The following is a 23289-nucleotide window of genomic DNA, read 5'->3' as shown; positions in this document are numbered from 1 at the left end:
GTGAAATCGTGCGGCAACTTTTCACTAATAAGCCATCTCTATTGTCATTTATCTGACAAGCCAAAAGTAAAACGTTTGTGCTCACCAGTGAGAAATTTTGCGCCGAAGGTTGCCAGGTGATATGCATGCCGTACATATGCGAACCATGAGCAGTCCCGATGCACAAGAGTACGAAAAGGCAGGCCGTAACATCCATAGCTAACTTTGTTACACAACCTTTAAAAAAATTATTTCAAGTATTATTTCTAGAATTATCTGAACAGCGCTTACCAACAAGGATCGCTTGAAAACCAGTCTGACCGAAGCCGCGTTGTTCTGATTTATAAGGAGGGACTCACGACGGCAGGGGAATTTTACCAATTCCTTTTTTCGAAGGTGATTCTTGGTTGCGTGCGAAGGAGTGCAAATAATTTTTCCAAAAAAACTTCAGTGTAGCTCCAATAATACCGTAGATTTTAGCGGCATTACGCTCGAATAAGTTTTAACTTGGTGCGCATTCGAATATTGCGCACCTTTTGCTCAGCAGCGCTCCTTCATAAATATAAAGAAATCCGTCTTAGATTAGAGAAATCCCCCTAATCCGGCCGAAAAACAAACAGACAATCCTCTTTTCGACCTAAAGGTGCTTCAATTACTAAGTAGTTCTTGCTCCTCGGAAAAGTTCAACTTTTTTATTACATTTTTCTTTAATGCTTCTTACACTTAAAGATCCGTAGGTTATTTTTTAAATAACCTGAAAAATACTATTTATTTTTTATATATTAGAAATGTCATAGAAATACAAATTACCTAATAATCTGTCTCAATTTTTTTAGTTATATTTAACACTCTCAAATTTTGACTTAATGTTTATAATTTTGAATACATCTGAATAGCAGTCGGCTTATCGACATAGGCCTACAATGTGGAATTTTACATTAACATTTTAAAATATAGCATTTGAAAAAACACGGAAAATAGTAATTGGTAGAGAGGAATACGAGATGAGGGTGTCTAACAAAAGAGAAGTGTGTGTATATTTGTTCATGTATTTAGTGCATGAAAATCTCGAGCCACGTTTCTTAATCTATTTGAAAAAAAATGACTCAGTTTGGCCTGTGACTCGAAGGTAAATAACTCGAATTTAAAGGATAAATCAATTTTCCAACTGCGGATCCATTATCAATTTTTTCTACTTATTAAACTGAATGAAATATTTGTAAAGAACCTAGACCTTAACAAAACCCGAGTCGGAAAAGCGGTTCACTCCAACATTGTTTCACAACTTGTACTTTACAGAGTCAAGTTATGCCACGTTCGAAATTTAATGAATAAAAAAATATTCATGAAACAAAACGTTTTTTTTTCTTTTTAATACGTCACAAAACAGTTTAAACACGATTTAAACCCAATAATTATTATTTACTATATTTGGGCTATAGTTATTGAGCCACATTTAAAAAAAGGTTGGACGTAACTTATATTGTATACCAACCGAAACTGTATAAACTAGTTTTAAAAAAATGTATAGTCGAACCGGAGCTAAACTGAAATTATTGAATTGCTTCCATATAAAATCCGGAACTAAAAAAGTTTCGAAAATCTCGTTGAACACGAACCGAAGCTGAATTGGAAAAGAGTGTTATACACGATAATAATAAATAACATGCAAAGTTAGTGCAGACATTTTTGCGCCGAGCTGATCCCCAACCTTTACACAAACATGATCCCTACATTGCAAGCACCAAATATTTTAGTGCGTGTTTTTTTAAACTCTTTCAATGTATTTTATAGCATTCTGATTGTTTCGCGAACAGCCCCACGGGTCAAAAGAGATTAGCGTAAGCCGCCTTCTTACTGGTTTCATTGAGGTGGGCAGTTTGTATCAGGTCGTAGGGAAATCGAGGCGATTATATTCAAACCAAAGATAAACGGAAAATTAAAACTGACAGGTTTGTGAAAAGCGCTATCCACCGCGTTTGTTTAAGGTTGGCTTAAATAAAGATCCACAAAGTCATAAACAGATTGTAGTGGTTAGAATGCTTCAGCAAACAATTTGCACCCTTAATGCGGTTAAAAGATGCATGAAAAGTTGAACCTTAGTTTGAACTCTGCGATCGACGATAGTAGATAAACAAGTGATGTCTCAAAGCAAATCTAATGCCTGCGCACAACGGAAAATAAAATTCTAAATGTTAAAAATGTGTTTTTACCCGGCTATCCCGCCAATCCTTGATTTTAAATAAAACTTAAATAACGATTTTTTTACATATTTGTGCACCACATCGGGCGATAATCGTAGGTTTCCGAAAGTTACTTGTTTAAGACCAGGGGTTGTTAAACTGGGGCCCATGGACCCCTTGGGGGTCCGTGAACTAGTTTTAGGGGGGCCATGAAGGCCTAAGTGAAATATTAGACTATATTGAAAAAGTAATCAATTGTTTAAAGAAAATATTTAATTTTTGACGGAAAACAGCAGATTTTGAAATTTTATTTGTATTGTGGCGTCAATTTATGACGTCATCTCTGAATATTTCTTGCCTATCGTGGTCCACGCGAAGCAAAAAAAGACAAATTAGGGGTCCCCGGTAAAAAAACACGGTTTTAGACGTCCCGTTATGACATAAATTTGTGACGTCATCTCTGAGAATTTTTGTACTTTTCGATTAAAAAACTTAAAAGTAAAAAAAGTATTCTTTTTTCACCACTGACTACACCGTATAGCTACACGGTAGAGGTATATTCTGCTAATATCACAGAGTGTTATATTTATTTGCGAGCAGATGTTGATTTACGTTTTTTGTACTAAATAAATCTCTGTTCATCAGCTTGTCATTAGCATGTTATAGCACAGTGGTCGGAAACCTACTACCCACGGGACGGATCCGCCAACGTTTTTCATCCGGACCGCACCCTCTTGCAAATTGGCATCAGGCCAATTAGCCCCTTTGTGGAAATTTTCCGTAACATGGAACTCTTTTAAAGAAAAGTTTCGCTCACTGTTTTGTACCCTTTATCGCGTAGCCTACGTACACTATCGTTTACGATACAAAGAAAAATAGTTTACTTTAAGCCATGTATGTGTAATAGGGTTGTTCAAAAATACACTTTTTTGTCAAATTTCAGTGGGGACCCCCTGGAAATGTTAGGTTGCGTCTAAAAACCCCACAAACCAAATCTGAGCAGGTTTGGTTCAGTATTGACCGTGCTACGTCAATTTGAAAGTTCAGATTTGGGATAAAATTTTTGAAAAAATAAACTGTTCTCCCCCTAAAAAACTGTTTTTTTCTTTATTTTTGCATTGCTTTGCAATTGAATGGCCATAAATAAACCTGTTTTGCAGTAAAAAAGTGAGTAGTCGTGGTACATTTGCTAGGCTGTTTTGTATGCAAAAAGGCTTAAAGTTTTAAAATAAAGTAATGCAGCACACATGACAACAAATTAATAAAATAGTGCATTTAGTCTTCACACAATTATATCAATTACTTATTTAAAGTTTAAAAGAATGTACTAAAAGCCATTTTTCGTACAAAACAGCCTATCAAATGTTGTTGAAATGTGACATTTGCACCATGACTACTCACTTTTTTACTGCAAAACAGATTTATTTATAGCTGTTCAATTGCGAAGCAATGTAAAAAAAGAAAAAAAACAATTTTTCAGAGTGAGGATAATTTATTTTTTCAAAAATTTTAGCCCAAATTTGAATTTTCAAATTGACGTAGCACGGTCAATACTGAACCAAACGTGCCCAGATTTGGTTTGTGGGGTTTTTAGACGCAACCAAATATTTCCAGGGTGTCCCCACTGAAATTTGACAAAAAAGTGTTTTCTTGAACAACCCTAATCTGTAAACATGTTTTATGTGCCCAGTGCCGCAGTGCGTCACGTCTCTTTCTAAATTAAAAAAACTTTAACAAAACAAACGCATTTTTTGCGCCTTGTTCATTACTGCCAACTTGTGTATAATTGGATTGGGTTTTTAATTTTTATCTGCATAACAATCCAGAGTCAGATTTTGATTAAAAGATAGCTAACAAAAGCTCAAAAGCCGAACGTGTTTGAAACAAAATTGTTCTGGAATTTTTTTTACGACCCACCCAACGTTGCTAAGACTAATTTTCTCCCGCGACCAGACTGCCTACCCTTGGTCCCCTGTAATACTATATTAACTATGTGGGTCCCCAACATCAATTTAAAATGCTAGGTTTTCCACTCGGACTTAAAATCGAAGACTACATTCTGTAACGCAAAACGTACAGCAAACGATAGCCCACATATTGGAGTGGGTCTGTCGGGTCTGTCTGTTTTAAAGTCGCAAACCGTCTATTGATTTTATTTTTGTTCGTGCGCGTTCAGGTGTATGGCTTCAGTCAAGCATGACAAAAATTCCGTTTCAATGGAGATTTCGTTCTAAATAGACAGATTTCTTTAAAATTTATTGACTTAAAATTTGTGAAACTGCAGGTTGCCAATAAAAAAAAAGTATTTTGGTTTGTCAATAAACACAATATTGCTAGTCCCCATAAAGTGAGGCATGTAAGACAGCATTTGGAAAATGTTATTTTTGAGTAAGGATATCTCCACAGTTCTGTTTTATAGGCAGATGTCCAAGAATAAATAATTGAAAAATTAAATTTATACAAATACAATTCCATCAACCCCCAATTTTTTGTTCAGGTTGCAGTTGCACATGCCAAATAAAACGTTAAACCTAGCTTGGGAATTTTCTTGTATATTATAACATCCAAAGGTAATGTTTAAATTGTGATTGTTTTGCCATCAAACTGTTTATTTCTCAAGATGAATGTTGGGTAAGTGTACAAACTATAATTTAACTAAATATAAACAAACTAATTAACATGACCTTACAATTTGTTTCAATGCCAGCTTTGTTGGTGCTGGTCCGCGAGTTTTTTTCAACCTTTTAAAAGTACACCCTAAAGAAATCTAAACTGCACCCCAATATGTAATACACTTGTGTGACATACGTTTACAGTGCAATACAGAGTGCATCGAAATATTATCATAAAGCTCCTGAGAAATAGAAAGAGCAGCCAAGGTGCACTTTTTTACCTTTGTTGCATCCGGTCACCCCGATTTTTTTCAGCTGTACACATGCAAGATCTCATTGAGATCTACCATACTTTTCAGCAGTGCTAAATGAGTTGTCAAGATTAAAATTGCAAGAAAGAAAGAAATATTCTCTCACACTGAAACCAATAATTTTAGCAATATAAACCCCCAGAGAAAAATGTGGTAGGATTCCAGACCAGTGCCACTTATTATTATACTGTTATATATAACTGTATTTTTACTAAAATTTGCGAGACTGTAATAACATTATTTCTAATATTTTCATGTCTAAAAATAAAGTACTATACGGAAAACAGTTGGTGCAACAGAAGTTTTGCGCTTTTAAGCTTATCACATTTTTATGTGCTTTTTCAAGAATATTTAACTATTTTACATTAGTTTAATATGTCAAACAAAAGCACGAAACTTATGATAAACCTTCGCCTAATTGCACTTTGATAACCCTTGCCTAATCGTTAGGTATCAAGCAAGTGTTATTAGACAAGTGGCTAACATAATAATGCCAGTTGCCAATTTCCTAATGCATTAAGTTGAAAAGCACACTGACCTTGGACAGCTTTACTCAACATCAACTTAAGGCAAATATTCAGGAAATTCAGCGTAATTGTCAAGTATTTCTTATGCATTACTGGCAGTAGTAATTCGGTATTCTTTAAAGTACAATATTTGAATGCATATAGGATCACAGTTGTAGTCAAGTAAAACTAAAACTCAGCAATGTTTTATAAAACAGACTTGATTGAAGAGTTCGTTGTGTTACATTGCACTCACTAGTTTGGCCAAAAAAATAGTTTGGGCAACTAACTGGTCCTTGTATTATGTTTGATGTTTTTGTTGTTGTTTTTTCATGTAGTTATATTATGCAGTACAGTTTACAGAACTGATACACATAACAGTTGTTTAGAATGTTAACCATTTGGAGGATTACATTTTATTACTAATCCCAACCCCTTTTTTGATTTTGTTATTCACATATGTGAGCAAAATTTTTTTGGGATTAATTGCTGTTATGATTAATCCCACTCAAAAATAGAAATTAAATAACACAATCAAAAATATAAAAATAATTCAATATTCTGGTTTGTTATAATCTTCTGGTATTCCACTTTGAATATCCCTATTCTTAACTATTACAATTTGTTTTATTATCAACTCAATATTTAAACTCATAAATTTTAAAATGGACTATACAAGACAATAATAGCTTATAAACCAATAATATAGCACAATTACATTACATTTCATTTTTTTTTAATTTTCTTCTTTCAGGGATGGATTAACTCTTCAGACACAGTTGGTTGATGGCAAGAACAAACCAGGCATTTTTCTTGCAACAAACTCAACTAGGTCCTTAAATCGCACGCAAAAGTTCAATAAGACATTCTCTCAGAATAGGATCCGTCAACCAGCGAAACAAAAGCTTGTTGGAAAGAGACAATCACAACAAGCAAAGCCACAAGAAAAATTGCCTCAAGAGAAATCGGAAGTTTTATTTTTCAATAACAATTCACCTACAAATGATGACACAAAGACAGCCAGCAATCCAAGAAACAAAAACACTGCCAGTACCGATCAAAAGCCAAACCAAAAGTTACAGCGCACCATTCGCCAAAATCAAGCAAAGCAATCAACACCAGAAGTGCCAAAATCTCAATCACAGAAGGATTCCAACACCATAAAAGTTGATACAAAATATGTTACGCTCACCCAAGACCAACTCAACACTATTCTGAATTTAGTGAAAGTAAAGCAAGAGATTGACATTTCCAAAGTACTGAAAGGTGAAAAAGGGGATAAAGAAAATAGTGAACCTGCCATGGCTAAAACCCCTGACTCAAATGATGACAAAGGTAAAGTTGTTGCCCCTGATTCTATTCCTGGCCTCGATTTTGGTGAAAGTAAGGGCCAAAGTGATGAAGAAAAAACTCCTGGTGATGAACCAGCCAAGGACGCAGAACCAAAGGCCGATACATCAGATACTGAATTAAATGAAGAAGAAAATAAGCCTGGTACTTGCCTAAAAATCTTTTATATGGATATCATTTCACAAACCTAAATAATCCCTTGAGCCATTTTTTTACTCTAAACTTACTTGTTATAGCAGAAGTGCTTTTGTTAAATTCATTGCTGACCTTTGTTTTTTCCATTGCAGAAAAAAGGGAGTTTTCAACTTTAATGGGAATGGGTTCAAGAGACAGAGAGCGATCGCGGCTAGAAAGAAGAAGAAAAGAATGGCTGGATGGCCTTGATGAGCAACTCCAGCAGAAACAAAAACAGGCATTTTTTTAATTTGAGATATATTGCCTATTGATAATTTTCTGTTTCAAGCATGGCATTTATTTGTTTTGAAAAATTGTTTGTTAATATTTTTACAATTAAATATTGACATATTGTGCATATATATACATTCACATATGACTCCGACCCATATAATATTAATTTTTATGTATACTGAATTAGAAATCAAATTCTTCTATGAAATCAAGTAATCCCTCGCCAGTCCCAATGAAAGTAGATGAAGATAAACAGCAAAAATCTATTGTCAGCCAGGCACCCAAAGTAAAGAGTAAGTAATCTTCAATGCTCAGTAGATTTAAAAGTTAAAAAAAACATTGAAACTTTTAGGTAAGGTTATTATTGAAACATTTATACACACCCTTGTGTGTATTCTTTGATCAAACCCTTGAAGGCATACTGACCAAATGATAATTCCAGACATTATAGTACACTGGGTACTTCAGAATAACTGAAATCAGGTGGCCCAATCTTTCAAATGAAGTTGTTTGTAAAAACAGGATGCAGCATTGCAGCAACCAATGATCCTATGGCCGTTTTTTTATTAGACCCACTAATTTTTGTAAGCCTTTCCGAAGGCAGGTACATGGCATCATATGTTGCATTTTCCTGAAAATCCCTTATTTGCAATTGTAGTCCAGATTTGCTTATTAGGCTGCTGCCAAGTTGCCAACCTACAACAATTGTAAGTTTGTATGAATATGATGACCCACTTCTTTAATGAGTTTAAATCCTGTTGTGGAACAAAATACTACAAACAAGGCATTGGCATTGTACTCAATTTCAACAGAAGACACATATACTTGCATGTGACCCCATCCCCAACTTAACACTATCTACATTATTGACTTTTTAGTTTTAATCATCTGATGCTTCTTCAGTATATATTTGACTTAAAACTTTTTTGATATTATTTCTCCAATAGTGAAGTGTGCCGAAGTGCCCACACCCAATATTACCACATAACAGGGAACAGTTACCTTCCCCACCTAACTTGGTAGCGTGGTTGGCATTTTAAGGGAGAAAAATGGAATGATTTTTAAATTAGTGTTGTGAATAGTATTTTGCCAATTCAGCAGATAAATTTTGAAATAAAATACCTAACATTCTAAAATAAAATATGTAAAAACTCACTATGGAAGCCAACTGGATTTTTGTTGATTTAAAGATCCAATCCAATCATCTTCTGCAGTAAATTTTGTTCAGTCATCCTTTTTTCTTGGTGAAGCACCGCCGAATTACACAGACATGAAAAGACAAAGTCAGCAAAAGTAAGTAAAGAAAAGTTTTTACATGATTTGTACTGCTGTCACATGCAATTTATTCCTTAATCTGACCAACAAACATTAAGCTACATCATATCAAACCGCAGTTAACCGCCCCAATAAAAGTAAATCATTTGTCTACAGACCTTTGTAAATAGTTGAACTACATGCTTTAAGACAGAGTTTCTCTACCTTTTTTATCATGTGGACCCCTTTAACTGATATTCAAACTCAATTCCCCTGAGAAAAACAGTAGCTGAGGTTTTTAAAAGTTCAACCTTTGAGTCGCTATATTAGTACAAATAGTAATTCGCTAAATAACATTTAAACAAAAACGATATATGCTGTTGTAGTAAATAGCAAAATACACTCACAGGTCACAGCGCATTGTGACGTTATAATAAGGAACTGTACACTTCATTCATAAGTTTTGCCTCGTTTTTGAATTTAGTCCTGTACTGTTTCAATTTTGTGGGCTCTGCTGATAGTGTAACTAGCCATAATACGCGCATCACATAAATTTCACTCCTAACTAAAATGAGCTTTTAAAAACAAAAAAAGCAGTTCCAGGTTACATTGTTTGGTTACAGCACATTTTCAGAACTATTTAGCAGTTACATGACTTATTGAAAAAAAGGATCAGCCCGTTGGTTGTTTAAGCAACAATAATACAACAAATGCCAAAAAAAAACACAAATTCCAAATTCTACCGTTGAAACTTAATAATTCCACCTTAAGGGGTAATGCTCCCCGGTTAAGAACCTCTGCTTTAAGGGTCTAAAGTAACTCTTGGTGGATGTTATATCCCAGGGATGGCAAACCGCTGTCCCGCGGTCCATGAAGTGACTCACCACAGATTTTTAATGACCCACTTGTTTCTCTAGAAATACCGAAATGTTATCAATCATTGTCATAAAAGAAGAAATGTAAAAAAAAACATTTCTTTGTTAGATAGCACTATACTGTAAATATATATATAATTCAGGGCTGCCCAATCTGTGGGCAGTGCAATAGTGTTTTAAGGGTGACGAGTAGGCCTACATTAACTGTAGCCTACTTCAGCAAATGCGTACAGAAAAGCAGACAACTAAAAGCATTTTGTTTATCGCTGTAAAACGTAAAGGGCGGCGATCTTGAAGGGAAATTAAGGGCTCGCAGACTAAAAATTCTAAACCCTGGTTGAACCATGCTGTAAAGCTTTTTTGCTGAACTCCTGAAATCCCATAAAAAATGCTGCAGCATTTATTTAGCTTCTTAATATTCGTGGGAATCCGAATTTAACCCAGACTAATAACACTTGAAACGATGCAGCAGCAAAGTTTAGCATGCAAATAAATATATGACCCACTTGTGCATTTTGTAAGGATTAAGGTCGTGTTTGTGCCCCGCGCGATGATAAGGTTCGCCATCCCTGTTATATCCAAACCATTTTATACTGTTTTGTACACTTCAAAAAATTGTTCCAGCTGGTGGGGAAAAACTTAAACCCAATTGTGCATTTAGGTGGAAAGAAGAGCTTGACAAGCAATTGAAAGAACAGGAAAACGAAAAACTGAAACGAAGTCAGGAGAATAAGAGATCAAGTTCGGATGAAACTACTTGGACTAAGCATTTTGACACATTTCAACCACAAACAAAAGGGTATGTTACCTTGATCGACGATATGGCATTACAAAAATACTTATGTTTAGTCACACGTTGTGTTTCTGCTTATGCACATTGCGTACTAAACCTTAAACCAGGTGTTCCAAACCTTTTTTGCTGCTCGTACCCCTTAGTCTGAATACTACATTGAATGCCTTCTTTATCTGTGCATTTTCTTCCAAACTTTGTGCTTGTCAGTTCGTTTATATTAAGTTCTCAATCTTTTTTGAAAGTCGGACGTCGGAGTTAAAAAAATGCATTGTTATGAGATAGTGAGGTTTCTTACTAAATAGCAACAATTATTTGTAGATATTGTTGTTGTTGTTTTTTAAAGCAAAGACCGCAATGGTATATTATCATTTACAATTCCAAAATAAAACTGTGCTGTAAAATCTGTTTGAAAAGCTGCTCTGTGACCCAAGGATCTTCGTACCCCTTGATGTCCAATCTCGTACCCCCGGTTAGGAACCCCTGCCTTAAACTAAAACAAGACGAATATGCTGCAGGAATGAAGCTGTTGAAGAGGTTGAAGTGGTCGAAACGCCAACTCAAGGTGACGTAACGGCACGCACGAACCACCTTCGCACCATGAGATCCTTACTGGATCCTGCTGAAGTCGACGCCCTGGAAATTCGTAGGCAAAGGCAGCAGGAGCACAGGGTAATGAGCGAACGTCTTGCTTAAGCTGCTTGCGAAATATACAGTTTTAAAAAAATCTAAAAAGTCGTTTCTTTAACTAAAAAAATTATTGAAAGGATACTGAAACTCTAAATACAGTCTTTCAATATTCAGACCATGATAAATGCTTCCAGCCAAATATTTATGTCCATTTAAAAACAATCGTTTTACCTAGTTCTTTATGTAAGTCAAAAGAAGAATCCTTTATATAAGTGAACAAGAAGGCCAAATACGTTTATGAATAAATCAATTCCATATATATATTATATATATAAGCACGAGTAACCCTATCTAACTATTTAAACACAATAAATGTAGTTTATGTGTTTTTCGCTTCGTTCAAGATTTTTACCTGATTTTGGTGCAGCCATTCCGACGTGAAGATAGTGCTCTTATTTTTATTCTCCCAATGCGTCAAGTATACTTTTAAATCTAAAGTGAAAAGTTTTCCAACTTAAAGTAAATAGACGCAATTTTTTTCGCGATTAATTTACCTTCAGTTGAATAATTTCACACCAGTTATTTCGAAAACATATTGTAAGATTACTGAATTATGACGTAAGTTAGGATGTTTTTTCAATGCTCCAAAAAATAAAAATCAACATCCGCCCCTGCAACGCCACAAAATATAGTTAGATTACGCTGATAAAGGAGATGCAGTGGGCAACGAAGAAATGTGATTATGTGTTCGAATCTCACTGGTTCAAACCAACGCTGCCGACTCGTTTGATAATAACCAGAGACGAAATCCGGAAAAAATAAACTGTAGTCGGTATTAAACTCATATACCTAACCAAAATAGGGTGGCTATACAGCAATCTACTTATTGCACGTTATATAACTCATCCAACCGGTTAGAAAATACTCCACATATGCTATTCAACCTTTACGGTAATAGTTCGCGGCCTTTTCGCCCTTGCTACTACCCAATACCCATGTGCACGTCGGTCTCGGGACTCTGGTAGTTTTACACAGTCGTCTTCGAGTCCCGAGTCTGACTCCAGTGAAACAAACCGATTCCTTTGAGTCCTGAGTCTAACTACCCCAGCCCTGGTTAAAAACTAATTGTTTTTCCAGAAAGCGATTGCCGAGCAAGTTGAAGAGAAGCGAAAGCTCAAGGAGCGTGAGACCTTTCTTCAAAAGCAAGAAGAAGAGATGGAAGAAAAACGCCTGGAAGAAGACCGCAAGCAATTGCAGCGGCAGTTCGAAAGCGAAAGGAACAGACAGCTTGCCCTTGAGGTGAGTTGTTTTGCAAGAATATTTACGAACATAATCATTTAATAAAAAGCCTTTTAGTATTAAATAGGTTTTACAAACTTAAATCTCAAGCAGCATCGTACAGAATCATAACTTGAAAATCAAATGAATCGCGTTGGAGCAGTTAAAAGTTAAAACAGTGGTCCGTAGTGCTATAGCACTACAAAACATTAGCTAAAATAACGGAAAATTGTCCATCAATTTATAATAAATTAATAAAACCAATTTTATGTGGGGCCATGGGGATCACTTAGTTCTGAACACCGAAACAATACCAAAAATTAGAATTCGGAAAAACATTGATGTCATTATATTTGGGTACAACGTTTAGACTTGCCTGCCAGCCTAAAATAAGTTCTCAGACCATGCACGAGTGTAAACACAGGATTTTAAACATAAACCAAGAAAACCGTGACACTTCATCGTAAAGCCACGCCCACTTATTTCGGTCTAACTTCGCAGCTAAATGCAGTCACACACAGTTACCATTTAAAGTTCGCAGTACAACCAAGTCAGACTTTTAACAGTCCAGTTGTCGCCACAATTACAATGTTAATACAATGGTTTCTCTAACTTTGTACGTTGTGTAGAGTAGATGTGTGTTGTCTTGTTCCAGTTCCGTTTATTTTGACATTCTAGTGAATTAGCTAGAGAAAAATCTTGTAGGGGTGCCGCAATCTATATGTGATTTTTGAGGGGTGCCGCAAGCCATAAAAGGTTAACAACCACTGCATTAATGGCTTGTGCATTAAATACAATACACAACCGGCATATTGTTGCATAAAAACATCAATGCTCAACCATAATGCAAACGCTTGTTCATTTCATCGCGTTCGTCGTCTTTAGGAAAAGCGCGAGCGTCAAACACAGGAGCTCTACCAGCAAATGGAGGCCGCCAAGGAGTCGGCGCACTTGGAGAAGATGCAGAAAAGGCACCGGACGCTGCGTGAGCACGGCCACGACACTTCCAGGCTCAAAACCAATCAACACGGGTATTCCAGGCTTGCCACAAAGTCTTTAAAAAGTCTTTGGATATCTTTGATTTGATTTATGTCTTGAAAAGTCTTTGAAAACCCCTATGTTTTTTTTTGTATTTGTATTACCGTTAAAGAGCGGAATATGGAACTCAATTTTCTCTATGAAATATAGAAACTGTTTTTTATTTATAGTAGTCTTTTATCAGGTCAAAGAATTGATTTATTAGAGATATTAGAGATTCATTTCACTTAAAATCGTTCGGTAGTGTTTTAAAATCCATTCAAAGAAAACACTGGACAATAATCTGGATAATTTTATATGTATTAATTGCACCCACAATGTAGTATGCATGGCTAAACTTTATAATGTAATAATCCTGGTGGATTTTTTAACAGGCCGAGAGCTGCTGTATCAGACGACGACTTTTCGACAGTCCAACCAGAACTGACTGCGCCATTTCCATCGGCTGCAGGTTTGCTCCTATACCTTGCAGTTTTTAAATTGGGACTGATTAGTAGCTCCTTACTGGAATAGATTACTTCTTGATGCCTCTTGTGTTGAGGCCTGTGCTGGTCTGTAAAAGAGTCGCGTCTGTTTAATTCCATGCTCTGAAATATTACATATTAAGTGATTGCTTTCTAGTAATTATGCAATGTGGCATAAGATAAAAAATTCTGTTTAAATTAAAAATGTCGTTGTTTTAACCTCTTTCATTTATTTTTATCATGCACTAACTGTGTAGCACTTCATCAAATTTCAGCAATTTGCCTAAAACTTCGACGTATAGTTCATGATCAAATTTGAATTCCCTCTGGTCTTATTACGTGCAAATTTTTTCGCCTTGTCGCAATATTAAAAGCACCTCGTTACTTCAACTCTGTTTGCCTTTACAGCGGCGGTGCAAAGCAGCTCGGCCGAACGGCTGGATACCACGACGACGACACCCGCGCCCATCTCACTACTCGCCAACACCGCGCAAGGCGCCCCGATTAGACTCGAGATATCGCTCAATCCATCCACTGGCGCTTACCACTTTATGCAACCACCCGCTCCTACAACTGGTATAATTAGGTTTTGGCTTCGCGTACCCAAGGTTTCTTTACGAGCGTACCACATGTAAAACTGGTATGTTTTGCAATAGACACATGCCTCGTGTTTTTGTAATACACACATGACACCCTTGGGTAGGGGTAACAAAACTTGTTTCATTAAAAGCCTGATAACTGTGGTGATTGGCGGTCGCGGACCGGATAACTGTAAAGAATAAGATCGCTTTACCTTACTTGATTCTACAACAGAAAAATGCCTTTTAAAAAAGCATAATGAGCTTTGTGAATTTGTCGTTTGATTTAAAATGTCCTCAATATTTACCGTGGTTTTGCATTTGATAAATATTACTGTTGATAAATCGTAATAACCAGGCTTTGGAAAATATGCTGCGAGAAAAAAAATTGTGCAGTGTGACGCATTTGGTCTGCGAACCGTATTTGGTAACCCACGCTTTCCGCTTATTGCGAGCCAAATAACAAACCGATACGTCTGTTTTCACGCATGAAGTCCAGAATGGGCGTCCATCCCAATTTCGTTCAAAAAACGGCTCAAACTCATGATAAAATACCATTTTTTTTATAAAAAAGGCAATTGTTTCACATCAGCAGAGGAAAGCCAACCATCAGGCGTTGCTTTCTCTTTCAACTGGCCCGTCGAGCCGCTCCTAACATCAACAACCGAGTCAGCGCGGCCAAGGAATCAAAACAAACCTTTCTCGTCCAGTAAGGTTGCCTTATTGTTGCAGATCGGCGACGCGCAGACCAACGCGACGAGTCGCTGCGTTTGGACTTCGGGAGCGACGACGAAACCGAATACCTTCCCCTCCCCCCGCGTCAACGACGGGAACAGAAGGCAAAGCAGTAAGACCTTATTAGAGCTAGTTTACTATGCCATACACTGTGGAGTTCTTACCTGTGTTGTAAACAAGTCATTTTGAAATGACTCAAGTCCCAGTCAAGTCATGTGTGATAATAACTTACGTCCAAGTCAAGTCCCAGTTCAAGTCATCAGTTGCCGAAGTCAAGTCCTAGTCAAGTCATTATTACAGCAAGTCATCACCAAGTCAAACCACTAATACAATAATAATACGATAAACCATAAAAATAGGTAACTCGTCCGATCATAAGTAACAATTCAACTTAAAAATAATAAAAAAGCAACATACAAAAATCTAATCGTTTTATGTGCAAAACTTGCGATAAATAGCTCAATCTTATAATAAAATGGCAAATGAAAAACCCTACCTTTCAACCAAAGTCATTTAACCGACCAAGTATATGGCTCTTACTCAAAAAGCTCGTCAAAATTATACTAAAGGGGCTTTGCAATTAGGAATTTAAATGTGCAATAGTTATTTGCACGTTGTTTACATTCACTGAAAAACTATCGCCGAAATGATGTTTAACTCTTTTTGTGCTCACAAGCTCAAACATAATCGCAGGAGACCACGACACTTGTATATACGCCGGATTTTGTAAAATATACAATATTTATGAGGAAATTTATGTTTTGGGGCGACATAAATATTTTCGAAAACCTTAAATTTTCACGAGTTACGAAATTACATGAACTCAAGAGACCCTGATATATGGCGGTTAGTGTAAAGAAACGTAAAATTTATGTGTAGCACCACAAAAATGGCTTCTTATTCGGTATTTTAGTAAGCGACGGTTTGTCTTTTTTTACAGAAACGCCACTGTGGCCAACGTTGAAAAAGCGAGCACCAAATTGAACGAAAGACCCAAGTGGGGAGTGGGAAAAAAGACCGCTTCTTATACGACAGCTTCTGACAGGTTTTTAAGATAATTTTGCAAAGGCGATTTCTTCTCTTGATCGTCCATTTTGACACATTTTTGAATGTATCTTTTTGACCAGATACGTCGGTAAACGCCCGGTACAAGATAGAAACGCCCAGCTCAAGAAAAACGCGAGGCGGAACCAGGAATTGCAGGCCCAAGGCGAACAAAGCAAAATTTCTTCCACTGAAAGGTAACAAATCTCTCATTTTTTTAAATATTTTAAAGAAATCATTTAAACTAATTTCAATAAAACTATTAAAGCCATTTTATTCGATAAAATCGACTTATTCGATAAAATCGATAAACATGAAAATAAAGTAAAAAATGACAAAAACAGCAGAAAAGGGCGATATATGGGGCAATGCGTACGGCTGGGTATTAAAAAGATATAAAGGCGTGAGGTTGTATGGATGTTGAGTTCTGGTTTGTGGTGTTAGATCATCAGAGACTCCAGCAAATATAGACGATATTTGTCATGCCGTGAACCCAATATTTCCGGTTTGTTGAAATTAACCTTATGGGAAGGATTGGCGAACAAATGAGCACAAACTTCCGACTTAGGTGACGACTGATGTTCTTTCATACGCGTCTTTGGGTTGCGTTGCGTTTGGCCGATGTATGTCTGGTTCATTTAAACAAATTCGGGCTCCGATTTGTTGTTGCGAAGACGGTTGTTTTCTCTCAGATAAGGAAATGCGAATTCGTGTGATTTTGTCAGGTTGAAGGCGCAGCAACGAAACGAAGAGGAAAGACGCAGAAGAGATCGTGCTGTGAGACAACAAAGACCCAATTCTCCGCCTGTCCCTTCCATCGAGAACCGAATGAAAAGTCAAAAACATCCGGCAAGAGTACCTGAAGAAAGGTAACAGATGTTCTAATGGTTCATTGTGACCAAAAATGGTGAATAAACAAAGTGTCTTGGAAATTGGTGGAGCTTCAGAAATTCCGATAGAATAAACTAAACTAGCAAATTTTATTTCTAAAATACCTATTTGATGTGCGATTATAGATTGTAAGCAATATTTATATGCCAGCGCATCTTAACCGACGGGCCGCGGGTCTCTTTTAATTTAGTTAGTATAGAAGCTACATCCATCCCCACCAAAATGAATTTAATTAAATGCGAAATATTATGAATCGCTTTTTTACTTAAATGCCTACTATAGATTAATTCAATGTAATATGCTATGGATCATTTTTTTGGCATACTAAATACAACGTTAACAATAAACATGTACCAGTTTTAGGGATGTTCAAAGTAGAATATCGAAACCTTCCCATCTGGATTGGAATCCAATTCTGCCGTTTATTTCGGATAATTGGAACCGATATACTTTAATGTTTTACTGCGGATTGTTGCGCTTAATTGCACAAACGCGTGTGATAAGTTGGCCTGTCGCTGCGGCGACCAATTTACAGTGCTTGCTTTAAATGTAACCTGGTAGTGTAGTGTCAGCGTTTTTTCGGGCGACCAATTACCGCATCTCGCGATATCTTTCGTGTAATAATTAAGTGTCAATCAAGCGTTATTGGGAGAGCGATCAACGTGTAATGTCTGGTGTAGAGTTTGCAATTTCCCTAAATGCGTTAAGTTGCAAAATTAACATTACGTTGTAAAACGTGCTGGCCGTCCACAAAATGCGCTATAGGGTTGCTTAAGGTCAACTTTAGGCCAATATTCAGCGAGGTCAGTGGCGTATCCAGGGGGGGAGGGAGTTCAGACCCCCCCCCTCTTTTAGTAAGTGACATTATCGTTTTATGTTCGTTTTTGTCAGGGTTTAACTCACTGTCCGAAGCTGCGTGTTTTTTGTTTCAGTGTAATTGGGTCACGCGTCTTGCTAATGCGAAATCAAACTCAAACGCAAAACGCCTTTTTCGTTTCTTGTTTGGTCGACCGTAAACGCGACCGTAAACGGAGAATTTTTTCTCTTTCACCTTTCATTATTCGTTCGGGTTGGCTGATCAGCAAGTGTGTGTTCGACAATTAATAACAATCAATCAAGTGGTCTCTGTAATTCATCGGGCCCGCTGCCTCTTCGACAAACTATACACGAGTCCATTTTAAATAATTATTTACTATTTTAACTACTTAAGTGCGAAAAAATTTTGCGCTTCGCGCGAATGTTCTTTCTTCGTCCATTTATTACGTTTTGATCAGCATTGTCTTTTGACTAGATCAGCGCTTCTCTACGGTTGCGCTGTGGAAGGCTGCCGGTGCGTCGCGGAAAAACGGAAAACGTATTCAAAAATATTGGACATAAATTTTTAACATATTTTTATTTTTATTTTCGGCAATGTAATAAAAACTTGCAAGAAATTGAGAAAATGCCGTTACCCCCCCAAAAAACATCGCGCTAGCTTCGCTCGCCAGGTGTGCACTCAGTTAAAAGCACTAAACTAGATTAACTATTAAAGTGGCGTTTTTGCAGATGTTTCGCTAATCAAATAGCACCAGGGAAAAACGATCTTCGTTTAGTATTGCAGGTGGCGAAAGACGTTCTTGTAATTTAGCGTAGTCATTACAATTAGTGTTTTATGACGTCATATCTGTCAGTATTCTATGACGTCATTAACGTCAGACGGAAAAACGGGGTTCCCCAAGTTAAAAATTCAGGGCCCACCCCTTTTTGGATTTCTGGATACGCCCCTGAGCGAGGTTATGCAATTATGCGCAGTGTAATTGTCAAGAATTCGTTAAGTCAATAGTAACTTTGTATTCTTTGCAGTACATTATTTGACTGCATAACAGATCATGTTAGTCAAAAAAGAAGCACTAAAACCCAACAATGCTTTAAAAAACAGGACCGAATTGCTTAAGACTTCTGTGTGCTGTGTTGCATTGTACTCACTATTGGCAAAAATATAAGTTTTGGCAACAACCTGGACAGTTGACATATTACAGTTTACACAACTGCTCCAAATGACAGTTGTTAAGAATGTTAAACATATGGGAGATTTTTTTTATGACAATGTACACATGTTACAAAATTGTTTGAGCGATTTATTGCTGTGATTGTGGGCCCTGTAGGGTAGATTAAGATTAATCCCTTCCCCAAACAAAATCGAGGTTAAATAATTTAATAAAAATATACTAGGATTCGCTATTCTGGATTCGTTATTCTAGATTCGAAACCTATTATTCTAGAATACCTTGGGATTCTACTTTGAACATCCCTAACCAGTTTATATTAAGTTCGGACAACATTCGATCTATTTTACATCTGCTAAATTGATTTATCGCAGCGCCTTACTACTGATTTTAAACGAAAATTTAGTAAAAAGTGTTAAGATTGTTTAAAAAGGATAGGTGAAAGTAGGCGGCGACACAATAAAAACACTGGTCTAGATTTTAGAGTATAATGGGCGCGTTGCAGACTTTAAGGGTGTAGTACTATGTCGTCAGTTTATACCTTATATATAGAAATGTACACCGTTAACATTTTAATTCCGTATTTTTGTACCTAATTTACTAAATGTGGCTCACTTTTTACCCTACTACTTTTTTTGTTGTTGTTCAATTGGCGATGTTACCTGTTCGTTATCTTATCGTGTTACGAATCTGTAGCAGGAGTGAAAGTAAAATAATTTTCTTATCGGAACGATAAAAAAATTCTCACCGTACTCATGATGACGTCTCAAGTTACGTCATAGCGGGACTTCAAAAACAAGAAGCCTTATAAAACCCGATAAAACCTTATTGTTCAATGTCGTTTACAATTATGCAACTAAAACCTTAGTCCAAGTAAACTAAAGGAGATAACGGGATTGCCTGGTTGAAACAGGGTCATTGTCTGATAATTAACATTTATTTGTCTGTACGGCGTATCGCAATTTGGTCTTGAACGACATCCCGGACCGTTACTGACCAGCAGTGCATCTGAACCTATCGCACTCGAAAGTCCCATTTTTTTAACAGCGTTTTCTTTCAGATCCGAATCGGCGCTCTCGGTAACGACCGACTTCGCCAAGTACAAAGCTTCCAGGCACAGCCCAAGTTCGCCCGTTCCCGACGCCAACGACTTCGTTGAATATCGCAGGAGCGAGATCGCGCTTGATCCTAACAAGCCGCAGTCGCGCAACCCCTCCGCATTAATTCGAGGTAACGCGCTCTGCCGCCCGTCTGTCTATTATCAGTGGTTCCCGAACTATTTTATTCCGTGGCCCAAAGTTTTTTTACAAAACAGATGGTGGCCCATCGTTTTTTCACCACTAGTTATGACTAGTGCATATTGATAAAAAAAAGTTTTCCAATATTATAAACATTTTGTTTCCTGATACCATTTGTCTAACAACAAATTTAACTTTATTAAGTTTCTAATAGGTCTGCTGAAGTTAAACAACTCGCACGCACAGTTTACGCCAACAACTATTTTAGTAAAAAAAATATGTAGTTACAATATCAAATAGCACTATGGCCCAATTAAAGGTATAGTCTCATGGCCCACTACTTGACCATGGCCCACAGTTGAAAACCACTGGTCTATTTTGATTGGAAATGTGTAATATTATCGATGCCTATTGGTGGTATCGGTACTTTTACCATATTAGGTTGGTTTCGGTGTCGATGCGATACCAAACCGAATTAGACTATTCAGCCAATGTAGCTTTCAATGGTAATTTTAACAAAAATGCCAGAATTACATTAGTGTCGTTATTGTTTTTAATTTTTGGTTATTTTTGTCGCAATGAAATGTGGTTTCGCACGTTCCTAATTTCAATTTTACAGAGACACTGGATGCGTTTTAAAGCTATTTCTAAATTAAAATTGGTCACAATTTGCCAGGCTTGAGAACAGCAGACTTATATTACCTGCTGGACAGGACATGTTTAAATAATGTTCCTGTACCGGTAGTGCGTCTAAGGTCCTCCAAACCATTTCAGAATTTTCGTTTCTGTTTTTTTCATTTCATTTTATACTTAAAAAAAAAGTAAAGCCTGGCACACAATTGCGATAGGATTATGAACCAAGTGTTAAGTGGTTTTCGTCAAATGTTAAATCTCCTAAAACCTGTTAAATTCGATTCATAAAAATATTTTTCTCTACAAAATGGTATAAAATATATTTTTATTTTGTTTACTTTATGGTGGAAGGCCTAATTAACTATTTCTATAAACCTAAAGCACTGTCCGGTTTAGGCCCTGCCCCAACGGAGTATGCGGAACCACAAAAGCACAATGCAGTAGAAAACAAAGTAAGTGAATTATTACCGTTTGTGTTTTTATTTTTTATTTTCTAAACATGTGGCGCGGACTGAATACAGATAAGAAACTCTATTTGCAACTAACTGCAAAGTCGAGAAAACCAATTAAAAAAAGTCATCGTAAACGTGTATAATTGAAAACTCTTCTTGATCATTTTCGGTTTGCAGTTGTGTAGAAGTTTTATTACTTGTTTGTTAAAATTTTCTGCGGCGTCTTTGTTTGCAGTATAGCCGCAGAAGATTTATGGGTCTTTCGGGACAGCCTCAAGCAAGCCGTTTGGACTTTTGCCTTATACTTTTTAAACCTTTTCGGTGAGCTTAATAATGTAGTTTGCTAATTTTCCTCCTTAAATATGTGTAGGATCCTTTGTTAAACAGCGGTCTGGTAAAGCAGCCGGGCGACCGACAGGAGAAAATTTTGCGCGAGATCTCCATCCTACGACAGGGATTGCTTCTCAAACAGAGGGAGGTCGCAAGTTATCCCGTCGCCATGGCAACGACTGGAGGACTTTTGGCCAACCTTCCGGAGAGAGTCAACGACTCTTCCAGCGTGTAGATGAAACGCATAAAAGTGTGCTGAAAATAGGTGTAAAGTTTGCTACTGTGTTTGAAATGCGCCGCACCCGATTTGTTGATCCTGAGTTTAAGTTATACCTCCAGTCCATATATATATTTTTTACTTTAATTTGCGTGAAACATGAAATGTACATCTTATCCCGCTTTGTTTCCGATGCTGTACTACACCCGCACACATTTTGTTGCATAGTTTCTCCTGCTATTCACTGTGGTTTGCTTGTATGGTGCTATATATAATAAAGGCTTTATAGATTGTAAAAAGGTTTAAATAGGAGAATCTGTATGGCCTTAAAGTAGGCATGCACCAGGGCTGCGGAGTCGGTTAAACATAACCCGAGTCCGACTCCGGTCATATGTGCGACCCCGTCGAGTGCCGAGTCCGTCCCTGACACTACAGCCTTTATTTCACCAATTTTCGTAACTAAAATAAAGTGAATATTCAGCAATACACTTCGTATAATTCATTCACTCACAATACGTGGTTGGAAAATATTCCACCATATGCTATTCCACCTTTACAAATTTCAGTTGGCGGCCATATCAGTTTTAAAATTTGGTACTGCACATGTCGGACTCGGAACTCGGGTAGTTTTACGTGGTCTTACTCGATCCGAGTCCGACTTCGCAGCCCTTGTCTGTTCGCGACCCACTTTTAGGGAAGGTTGCCCTAGTTGGGACGTTGCCTGAGTCGGGACTTGGGGATTACATCAACGTGCCATTAGGTAGTGCCAATTCTTAATTATTTTTTTGAAGCACCTAATGGTAGCCATCATTTTAACACAAAAACATTTCAGACGGCGTTTTTACAACATATCAATCTAAAGTAAATAGGGGTGTTTTCTTGCTGGTTTTAATATTTTGATATCTGAGTTATTTCATATTTGTTGAAGTTGTATAAAATTCATTTTTTACTAATATATGGGTAATTTACCAGGCTTACTTATACAGGGAAGTTTTTCATATTATCTTGTACCTATAAGCAGCCAGTATATCTTCTGTATATGGTGATGTGGGGTGCGTAAGATAGGACAGGCCGTTCCCAAGTGAGGAACTATTTGTTGCAACCTACATTTTGGGTTATTGTGACAAAAAATTGGACTTACCATTACCTCTTTTTAAGAAGCCAACATTTTGTTATAGTTCAAAAGTTTTTAACTAACAAATTTTAATATGGTTGGTTTTAAATTTTTGATGTATGACGTAAAACATTTTATACGGTTTCCCTATCCATAAAATACGTTAAGAAATGCACCTGGTTAAAATGGATCACCGTATCAACATGTTTGTAAGAAATCTTGTAAATGCAGGTAAAACTTCATTTAACAAAAACCATACCTATTCGAATTAAAACAAAATTACTGTTTAAAAGATCACTAAAAAACAAACGAACAGACAAGATTTGGCCTAGGTCGTGTGTGTTGAAAGCTATCAACACAGGCAGAATATTTGTATAATGTATTCAATGTAAAA

General features: G+C 36.8%; 1 protein-coding gene across 1 annotated transcript; it reads left to right on the top strand.

Moving 5' to 3' along the window:
• Positions 1–4657: 4657 nt before the first annotated feature.
• LOC146164612 (coiled-coil domain-containing protein 66-like) lies at positions 4658–22310 on the top strand. The gene is made up of 18 exons (XM_083383075.1): positions 4658–4793; positions 6346–7085; positions 7229–7353; positions 7537–7642; positions 8540–8642; positions 10140–10277; positions 10787–10940; positions 12036–12197; positions 13062–13207; positions 13589–13665; positions 14087–14254; positions 14989–15103; positions 15932–16036; positions 16119–16232; positions 16761–16904; positions 19972–20141; positions 21179–21234; positions 21605–22310. Exons 1-18 carry the CDS (start codon positions 4783–4785, stop codon positions 21797–21799), a joined length of 2829 nt encoding a protein of 942 aa, XP_083239201.1. The 5' UTR covers positions 4658–4782; the 3' UTR covers positions 21800–22310.
• The last annotated feature ends 979 nt before the right edge of the window (positions 22311–23289 follow it).

Source organism: Ascidiella aspersa, chromosome 2 (genome assembly GCF_963924565.1).
Source record: "Ascidiella aspersa chromosome 2, kaAscAspe10.2, whole genome shotgun sequence".
NCBI classification, from domain to species: Eukaryota; Metazoa; Chordata; class Ascidiacea; order Phlebobranchia; family Ascidiidae; genus Ascidiella; species Ascidiella aspersa.
Note: the sequence above shows the minus strand (reverse complement) of the source record. Positions and strands in the feature narration are given on the sequence as shown.